Here is a 10,760-nt window from a genome sequence, read left to right as displayed (position 1 = left end):
ATACCTGTGTTCTCTGTTTGTCTGTTGCCAGTTAATTTTGTTTCGTCAAGCCTACCAGCGGTTTTCCCTCTGTTCCTGTCTCACGGTTGTTCCTGTTTTCTAGTTTTCCAAGTGGAATGTGGAAGGAACATTCCTTCATTCCACTTGGCAGTGTTCAAAACTACACCATTTCTGGCAACGGGTATGCAATACCATTTGCTCAATTCATGGGGCTGCATTCCCTTTAGACCCGAAGGTCTGTCTACTGGGTAACTTTAGTAATTCCAATCTTAGGCCAAGTCATACTATAAAGCTAACAGAAATATTGCTAGCGATTGCCAAGAAATGTATTGCCTTGAAATGGAAATCGGATTCCTCCCTGCCAGTTGCAATGTGGCTATCGGAAGTTAATAGTTTTATCCCACTGGAGAAAATGACTTAATGCTTGAGGAATAATTTGGAGATATTCTACAGAATTTGTCAACCTTTATTGATTATATGGAGAATCTCCCCTCACATCACATTGATTGCATCTCTATATAATCCTCACGTAATGTTTCACACTTAATGTACAATACGTAGCTTACGGCCAATGTCTCATTCTTTAATTTTTTTTTTTATTATTTCACTCACATTCTTGTCTGTCGTCTTGAAAGGTTATTGTCACTTTGTTATATTGTTGTCCAATATCTTCTCATTTTTGTTTTGAATGTTCTTAATCGGAAAATGCAAAAATAAACTATAAAAAAAGTGCAGTAAATGCCTGTAAACCTAAAAGCACATGTAGAATACAATAATATATTTCAATTTCATAACTATCTCTTCAAATGACCCAAACCACATTTCCACACACAAATATAAAGCAATTTCATTTTTTTTGTTACTATGCTAAATCATATCAATCTTGAATCAGGGAGAATTTAAACTAAGTCTAACAAAGATTAAGTGGATGCATGCACACTTTCAGGCTTTATTACTAGATTACTGAGTGCAGATTCATGTTTGACTCTGGTGTATTATTGCTGAAGAGACAAGCGAAGTTCACAGAGCGCAGAGAGGTATTTGTCATTGCAATCATGCACCACAGCCTTATCATACCAATGTACGGCCTGTTCTTTCTCCCCCTGCATTCTATAGACAAACCCCAGAATACCACAGGCCTCTCCATCCATGGGGTCTTGGGCGATGCGCCTCTCTGCGATCCTCTTCAGTTTCTGGGCACAACTCTTCCCTTCAGCAGTGTCTTTCTGTAGTTCCAAACCTTCTGTGTAGTGCTTGATGGCCAGAGGTTCACATTTGTTGTGATACTGCTGGAACTGGCCATAGTTCAAGTTGACCACCTGCAGATTGTCATTCTTAGCTAGGGCTTTCTCAAAGGTCTTCTTGAACAGTTCCTCTGCCTTGGTGTTGTCTTTATCCTCTCCGTAGAGTAGTGCCAGCTCAGCCATGGCATAGATGAAGGAAGACTTCAGTGAAGTAGCCATCTCCAGATGTTGAATGCACTTACGGAGTAGCTGCTGGATCTCAGCACCCTTACCATGGAAGCTTCCACTCTTGCATACTGAGATCTTTTTCCTCTTGTAGCAGAGAGCCAATTGATGGTGTATTATGGCAGACTGGCTTGTACGCTTTAGTGCTCTGTTCAACAGAGCAATGGACTTGTCAACGTGCCCCTGCTGTCGGAGAAACTTCCCTACATAACGTGTCACGTGCGGACAGTCTGGGGACATATCCAGAGCTTTCTCCACCAACTCCTCTGCCTCCCCAAATATTTTATAGACAGCCAGTTTCAGGCCCAGTAGGACCATGAGGACTGCGTCATGTGGGTTAATCTCTATGGCACGTCTCAGTTGTTTAATAGCTGGTGAGTCATTAACACTCGAGAGCTCTTTTTCTGTACGATACAATGCAATAGCGTAACCTGCATTCCACTCACTCCCCTCAATCTCCAGTTCCAGAGCTTTCTTGAAGCATTCTATTGCTTTGTCATAGTATTTATAGGAGAACTTGAGGAAGGTCCAACCCTTCTCGCCATAGACCTCAGGATGGAGGACAGATGTGGAACTAGTTGGAAACTTCTCTTTCATCTCCTCCAGTTTCTCTAAGTAACTCTGGCACTTGATGTAATCACCCACATGGTAATGTAACCAGGAAAGGTCTCCATAGGTGACAATGAGATGTTTCTCACAGTCCTCTCCATGGTACTCTCTCGTGAGCTCCTCAGCCTTTAACAAGTTAGCCATTGCCTCTTCTGGGTAATCCTTCAGGTATTTGATGTAGGCCAGATTGCTGAATGTCCGTGCAACCCCTGCCTCTTTCCCGAGACCTAACTCAATCTGGTCCTTGAGCCTGGTCTGTAGATTATCAATATTATCAATGTCATCTTGCCTCAAATCCCAGGTGAAGCGGCACTCCAGTTGAAGTAGTTTGGTTAGAATGGAGCTGAAAATAATATATTTTAGTGACTATGTTATTGACAATTTCACACAGCTCATTATTTCAAAATCATAGATTTTGGCATGTGTTCATTCAGCATCTACTTTGGTTCACAGTGTTACCATGTGCTTAGTAAAGTAGTCATACAAAGATATAAGATGGCAAACTTACCTCATTTCAATAGTTGTAAAGTTGCACCTGCACATAAAGAAACAAAGCTCAGGTGGCCACACTCCGATAATGAGCACCTTGTGTGCTGGACTGCTGTCACAGCGTGCGCGTTCCCTGCCCAGGTATAATATTTGTTAATATTAAGCAGAAGTATAAAGTAGCCTACGGAAGTTGACACATTTACAACAATAGTACCAATTGGCGTCCCTATATGAAGCGAAAGGATGAGTTTCGTCACTCTGGAAGACAAGTACAGCAGCCTAAGTTTCGTTTCTTCTCAGCCAGTAAACGATTACCTCACGTGGGAGTGTCCTTGAATGGATAACGCGCGCGGCCTCAGTGAGAGGACTATGCGCAATAGACATAACACGGCACATATTTTGTGTTTGTATTTATTATGGATCCCCATTAGCTGCTGCCAAGGTAGCAGCTACTCTAAGCTACTCTTCAAAATTAAGGCAGTTTATACCATTTTAAAAACATTACAATACATTCACAGACTGTACCCTCAAGCCCCTACTCCGCCACTACCACATACAGTACAAAATCCACGTGTACGTGTGCGTATGTGCGTAGTGCGTATGCTATCGTGCGAGTGTCTGTGCCTATGTTTGTGTTGCTTCACAGTCCCCGCTGTTCCATACTGTGTTTTTTATCTGTTTTTTTACATCTAATTTTACTGGTTGCGTCAGTTACTTGATGTGGAATAGAGTTCCATGTAGTCATGGCTCTATTTAGTACTGTGCGCCTCCCATAGTCTGTTCTGGACTTGGGGACTGTGGAGACCTCTTGTGGCATGTCTTGTGGGGTATGCATGGGTGTCTGAGCTATGAGCCGGTAGTTCAAACAGACAGCTCGGTGCATTCAACATGTCAATACCGCTCATAAATACAAGCAGTGATGAAGTCAATCTCTCCTCCACTTTGAGCCTGGAGAGATTGACATGCATATTATTAATATTAGCTCTCTGTGTACATCCAAGGGCCAGCAGTGCTGCCCTGTTCTGAACCAATTGCAATTTTCCTAAGTCCTTTTTTTGTTGCACCTGACCACACGACTGAACAGCAGTTTAGGTGCGACAAAACTAGGGCCTGTAGGACCTGCCTTGTTGACAGTGCTGTCAAGAAGGTAGAGCAGCGCTTTATCATGGACATACTTCTCCCCATCTTAGCTACTGCTGTATCAATATGATTTGACCATGACAGTTTACAATCCAGGGTAACTCCAAGCAGTTTAATCACTGCTTGGAGTTACCCTGCTCCACATACATTCTGTTTTAGAGATATTATGAAGAAAATATATCTTCAATTTGAAATAAATGGCGTTGTAAAACTTCAGAAAGTAAATGTCAATTTAATAACAGTTGAGTGCAGGGCATTCATCCAAACCTTGAGATATAGACAGACCATATTTTAGTCTGGTATATTATTACTGTACTGAGAGTTTCCTATTCTCTGACAATGATGTTCCAGTCTGCTTATAAGCCACCAGATACAGTGCACGTCAGATGCAGGTAACTGGCAAAATAACGGAAACACTTAATGATAAGAGATACAAAGTATTTTGAAAGCAGGTGCTTCCACACAGGTGTGGTTCCTGAGTTAATTAAGCAATTAACATCCCACCATGCTTAGGGTCATGTATCAAAATACTGGGCAGGCCATTATTTAGACTATCATGGCTATGCCTCCATAGGATCACAATGCCCCCATCCACAGGGCACACGAGTGGTCACTGAATGATTGATGAGCATGAAAATAATGTAAATCATATGTCATGGCCATCTCAGTCACCAGAATTCAACCCTTATGGGAGATTCTGGATTGAGCTCTGCTACCCGACCCGAGCCCGACATTATACATCGGGTCAGGGCCAGGTAGGGCCTGATTTTTTTATCAATAACTAGGGTACGGGCAGTGCTCGCGTATCATTAAATTAATCTCTAACATTTTGAAGCTGAGCCATTTGCTCGTGTTCTGTTGCGCCGTATAGTCATTTCTGACTAAGATCATGAGATGGTGTCAGAAGTGCTTCAACCTTGACAAATATAAAACAGGAGAGATTATTTCACAAAAAGTATCATGTTCCTTGAGTTTAGAGGTGACAAAAAGTATCTAACAGCTAATTTCTCTCACGTGTCTCATCATTGAAAAGAGCAGCTCAAGCGGAGCAGTTGCCATGGATACTCACAGACTCAGCGCCACCATGAGCAGAGCGCATGCAGAGTGAGCAGCGCGCGTGAGCGAGTGATAGACAGAGAGGATGTAACAGCAGTCTAGCTCTTCCTCCTCCTCAGACGAGGAGAGGCGAGAAGGATCGGAGGACCAATGTGCAGCATGGTAAGTTTCCATGATTTAATATACACGAAACTATACACAATTCAAAATAACAAACAAACTAACCGTCACAGTCCCATGTGGCACAAACACTGACACAGGAAACAACCACCCACAAATCCCCAACACAAAACAAGCCACCTATATATGATTCTCAATCAGGGACAACGATTGACAGCTGCCTCTGATTGAGAACCATATTAGGCTGAACACAGAAACAGACAAACTAGACACACAACATAGAATGCCCACCCAGCTCACGTCCTGACCAACACTAAAACAAGCAAATCACATAAGCACTATGGTCAGGACGTGACAGAGGAGCAGCTAATGGATTTAGTAATGGAGGAAGTTATTTCTGGTTTCGGTCAAGCCCGGGCCAGGTCTTAAATTTGGCAGAAGCAATCGGGTCTGGGTAGGGTAGGACCTGAACGTCACGGGAATGGGTAGGGCTTGGGCTTAAAATTCATGCAAGACTCAAATTCTGGAGCGGCGCCTGTGACAGTGTTTTCCACCACCATCAACAAAACACCAATTGATGGAATTTCTCATGAAAGAATGGTATCTCATCCCTCCAATAGAGATACAGATACTTGTAGAATCTTTGCCAAGGTGCATTGAAGCTGTTCTGGCTCGTGGTGGCCCAACGGCCTATGTAGACACTTTATTTGAGTGTTTCCTTGATTTTGGCAGTTACCTGTATTTTATAACAATAACAGAAGTGCAGAATATTGGTGTGCAAAGTAGATATTGTTATAGCAGATCAACCAAAGACTAACCAAAGGCCTTAAACTAAGACTGTAGCCACATTTGGGCCTTTTAACCAGTTGTTGGCCAATAAACATGAGTTTATTGAATCGCTGCTTTGAGTTGCTTTTCAAAGTTGAATTTCCTTTGACAATGTCATCAGGTAGTGAATGATTATAACTAGGCGTAGGGTTTACTGAGGACAGGCTTTTAACTGTAAATACCCATAGGCCTACTGTTCCATACAGACAAGTTGAGGCCCATTCTTCCTAATGCCACGCAGATTTATCTCATTTTCATCAAAGCTCATGTTTCAGGAAATGTGACGATGGATCCATTTGCATTTGAGATACTGTAGCCTATGTATCTTCAACATGGTAGAGCTGCATTTATTGATGAATACTTAACCATGTAATAAGTCATAACATTTTATTATAATATGAAAATGACGTTGGCCATAATACAGAAGCTGTCTTCGGGTGATTATAGTCAGCATACAAATGTTACGGTCACGAGAGACTTATTTTCCCTGTCTGACTGCATTACACACAATAGTTCTGTAATAAGAATAAATGTCATGCAGTCAAGGAATTCACAAGCAATGTTGACTTTTGTAATCAAGTAGAAAATAATGTTAATGCGCTCAAAGATGTTGGTAATATGTTTTATTATCTCTACACAATGTTAATGTCACTTACAAGAGCTACTGCAGTTGAATGGTCATATCTAATTAACCTGAAATGGGACACATCCAAAGACATAGAAACATGTTTTCCATAGGTAATATATTCTAACTCTATATTGATTTTGAAATCAAACTTAAGAAAGGTACACACTACTTGAAGTTACAGTTACAGAAACACATTTAAATGCATACAGCAGTACTCCTATAAGCCATGCGTTGTAAGATAGGGGTGGTTGGTTGTCACACTTTTTACTCTTGTGTATTTCTCAGCACCAGTATATCTTACAAGACTCTTTTTGATGTTTGGAGAAAGAACAAGGTTGAAATCAGAGGTGGAAAAAGTACCCAATTGTGATACTTGAGTAAAAGTATCTATACATTAATAGAAAGTTACTCAAGTAAAAATTTAAGTCACCCAGTAAAATATTACTTGAGTAAAAGTCTAAAAGTATTTGGTTCTAAATATACTTAAGTATCAAAAGTAAAAGTATAAATCGTGTTGGTGTGTGACAGAAAACGTATGTGGGAGAAAGGCAAAGAAGGGAGCTCTTTATATCACAAGAACAAAATAGTTTGGGATTTATTGTATACTGGCAGTTGCATTGTTAAAAGTGACAACCAACCCCGTATTCCATGTGACAAACATCCCCAACGATCCTCCCAATGCTAATTAAGATGCTAGTTAGCTTGACCTAGGAATTGGTTTGAAATATATATTTCTCTCTTTCCTCTTTTCAACAAACATTGTTCATGCATAGTCCGATAAGATTTTTTTTTCTAAATTGTTTTACTTTTAACTACGAAAACCTAAATTCCGCTCAGCCCAATGTTTTGTCATTCTGATATGGATTGTTATTTCAAATAATTCACATTTTTACCTTAAAATTATTACACAGCTCCATTTCAATTGGGAGCAATTAGCACTGTGACAACCATCACCGGTCTCCCTTATATCATTTCAGTTTCATTCCTTTGCCTAGGGCATCTGTAAGGTCATCTGTGTCTGAAGAGTGCACCTCGACTCTCCTTGGCTCTTCAGCATTCCTGCCTTTTTTATCTTCAGTGGCGAGGAATTCCAAAATCTCAGAGGTCTCGCCAACTCTCTTCTGGTAAGCGATCTGCTTCTGCCTCATCCTAGCCTTATTCCTGTCCCTACTCTTAATAGGAATCTGGTAGGCCTTTTTGAACTGGGTCACAGCACCATCCACGTCTTTCTTCCTGTAGAACAGAAACAGGCCGAAACCGGTGTAGCATTGCTGCTTGTCTGAGTCACTAAGGGACTCATCTTTCAGCAGGTTGGTGAAGATCTTCATCGCCTCCTCCAGCTGGTAGTTGTCTCCGTAAGCCTCAGCTAGGTTCAACCTGAATTGGACGTTGGATGGCTTCAGTTCCACAGCTCTGGAGAAGTGATGGATGCAGAGCTCCATCTTCTCTTTTATCTGGCGTGCATTGACCCATCTCCCTTTCCTCTTCTGCTCAGACATCTGGTTGAACAGATTTTTGTGACACCGGCCGATTTGGTCATGCATGAAGGAGGAGTTTGGAGACAGTTTCACAGCTTTCTTCAGAACCTCCAGGGTCTCATTGATGCCCTCGTGACTGTAAAACTCTGCCACGTAACGTATGACGTGAGGCACGTCAGGAGACAGTCTGAGGGCCTCTTTGATGAGTTTCATGGATTCATGTCTACTTTGGTGTTGAAGCTGCAGGGCTAGCAGGACCATGACTTCAGTGTTATCGGGCTCTAAGGATAAGGCTTTCCTTAGCTGAGTAGCACCTTCAGTATGCGCCAACCTCTCTTTTCCACCAATGGCTAACCCCTCCAACCTGTACAGGACCATGGCATAGCCCACGTTGAAGGATGCATTGTCTGGTTCTCCCTTAAGAGCTTTCTGAAAGCTCTGCTTTGCCCCCTTGTAAAATAGCCCACCAAGCCTTAGAAAACTCCAAGCCTTCTCACCATGTATTGAAGGTAAACTGCCTTGAATAGCAGTCGTAAAACCCTTATGGATGTTTTCCAGCTTTCCAATGTAGGCATCCACATCATTCATGTTCCCTGAGTGATAGTGAACCCATGCAAAGTTAGCATAGGTTACCAGTAACTCTGTATCATCCTGTCTATTCTTCAATGCACTCTCAGCCTTGTGGAGATACTCAAGAGCACTAACATTGTTTTCCTCCAGGTGGCTCAGAAAGGCTAGTAAGTTGAAATATGTGGCATGGTTCGAAGTGCTGAACTTCATGATGCGATCCAGAAGTTTTTCAGGGAGGCTGTCCCGGTCCTTGATGTCAGCCTTTTCTATTCCCCATGTAAAGTGACACTCAAGTGCTTTCAGCTTCACTTCCATATCTGTTGTGACAGAAGCGCTATGAGGAAAAATAAAAAGAACCATTTGTATTTGTTATTATAATATTATTATTAGCCCATCATTGTTGTCGTTGTTATCAGTCATCATCATCCTCATCATCATCACAACAGCATGGACAGTACCAGTCAAAAGTTTGGACACACCTACTCATTCAAGGGTTTTTCTTTATTTTACTTTTTTCTACATTGTAGAATAATAGTGAAGACATCAAAACTATGAAATAACACAAATGGAATCATGTAGTAACCAAAAAAGTGTTAAACAAATCAAAATATATTTTATATTTGAGATTCTTCAAAGTAGTCACCCTTCGCCTTGATGACATCTTTACACACTCTTGGCATTCTCTCAACCAGCTTCATGAGGTAGTCACCAGGAATGCATTTCAATTAACAGGTGTTAATTAAAAAGTTAATTTGTGGAATTTCTTTCCTTCTTAATGCTTTTGAGCCAATCAGTTGTGTTGTGACAAGGTAGGGGTGGTATACAGAAGATAGCCCAATTTGGTTAAAGCTCAAATATATATATATCTTTTTTAAATCAAAAGCTCAAATAAGCAAAGAGAAATGACAGTACATCATTACCTTCAGACATGATGGTCAGTCAATACAAAAAATGTCAAGAACTTTTAAAGTTTCTTCAAGTGCAGTCAAAAACAACATCAAGCGCTATGATGAAACTGGCTCTCATGAGGATCGCCACAGGAATGGAAGACCCAGAGTTCCCTCTGCTGCAGAGGATATGTTCATTAAAGTTAACTGCACCTCAGATTGCAGCCCAAATAAGTAACAGACACATCTCAACATCAACTGTTCAGAGGAGACTGTGTGAATCAGGCCTTCATGGTCTAATTGATAGAAACCACTAATAAAGGACACCAATAATAATAAGAGACTTGCTTGGGCCAAAAAACACGAACAATGTACATTAGACTGGTGGAAATCTGTCCTTTGGTCTGATGAGTCCAAATGTGAGATTTTTGGTTCCAACCGCCGTGACTTTGTTAGACACAGAAGGTGAACAGATGATCTCCACACGTGTGGTTCCCACCTGTAAAGCATGGAGGAGGTGTGATTTTTCTTCATCATTTTCCTCCAACCCTACCACCCCTCCCCTAATTGGAGTAAACTAATGGACAACAACACTTAAGCTTCTATTTCCAGCTTATACATACTATATACATTTTACGGACACAATGTATTTTACAATAGTTATCTTTTGTTTGTTTTTAACCCCATCCTTCAGCTACTCTTACCCCCTCCCATCTATCTCTGAAGACCATCCAGTTTGATTTATATTTGCCATATATTTTTACTGTGCTGTTTAACAAAAGTTCTGAATGCCACACCCTGATCTGTTTCACCTGTCTTTGTGCTTGTCTCCACCCCCCACCAGGTGTCTACCATCTCCCGCCATTATCCCCTGTGTATTTATACCTGTGTTCTCTGTTTGTCTCTCGCCAGTTTGCTTTGTTCGTCAAGCCTACCAGTGGTTTCACCCCTTGCTCCTGTCTGTTTCTAGTTCCTGTTTCCTGGTTTTACCATTTTGCCTGTTCTGACCCTGAGACTGTCTGCCCGTTCTGTACCTTTTGGACTCTGATCTGCATTACTGACCTCTGCCTGCCCTTGACCTGTCGTTTTGCCGGCCCCCTGTTCTAGTAATAAACCTTTGTTACTTCGACACTGTCTGTATCTGAGTCTTCCCTAAAACGTGATAGGCAAGGCTATAAGCAAATAGGTTAACCGGGATATGACTAAAGAGTTAATCAGGGTGATTTTTCATAAAAATAGACAGGTATTTTCCTTTCCATGGTAGCAAGATCTTATCTATTTTTGCTAACATTATATGAAAATGTACTGTAGGGAGATAATTTCTTTCTTTCAGGATATGAATACCGTGTTTGTCCACATTTTATTTTTATTTATCCTTTATTTAACTAGGCAAGTCAGTTAAGAACAAATTCTTATTTACAATGACGGCCTACCCCGGCCAAACACTAACCTGGGCGATGCTGGGCCAATTGTGCACCCCCCTATG

General features: G+C 41.3%; 2 protein-coding genes across 2 annotated transcripts; both read right to left on the bottom strand.

Annotated features, from left to right (window-relative positions):
* Positions 1-445: 445 nt before the first annotated feature.
* LOC129851484 (interferon-induced protein with tetratricopeptide repeats 5-like) lies at positions 446-2,879 on the bottom strand. Its single transcript, XM_055918103.1, has 2 exons — positions 2,587-2,879; positions 446-2,421 (listed from the first exon to the last, which is right to left on the bottom strand). The coding sequence occupies exons 1-2, from the start codon at positions 2,619-2,621 to the stop codon at positions 996-998; spliced, it is 1,461 nt and encodes a 486-aa protein (XP_055774078.1). The 5' UTR covers positions 2,622-2,879; the 3' UTR covers positions 446-995.
* A 3,440-nt stretch (positions 2,880-6,319) lies between these two features.
* LOC129829693 (interferon-induced protein with tetratricopeptide repeats 5-like) lies at positions 6,320-9,861 on the bottom strand. Its single transcript, XM_055891592.1, has one exon. It carries the CDS (start codon positions 8,745-8,747, stop codon positions 7,308-7,310), a length of 1,440 nt encoding a protein of 479 aa, XP_055747567.1. The 5' UTR covers positions 8,748-9,861; the 3' UTR covers positions 6,320-7,307.
* Positions 9,862-10,760: the final 899 nt, after the last annotated feature.

Source organism: Salvelinus fontinalis, chromosome 1, assembly GCF_029448725.1.
Source record: "Salvelinus fontinalis isolate EN_2023a chromosome 1, ASM2944872v1, whole genome shotgun sequence".
NCBI lineage: Eukaryota > Metazoa > Chordata > Actinopteri > Salmoniformes > Salmonidae > Salvelinus > Salvelinus fontinalis.
Note: the sequence above shows the minus strand (reverse complement) of the source record. Positions and strands in the feature narration are given on the sequence as shown.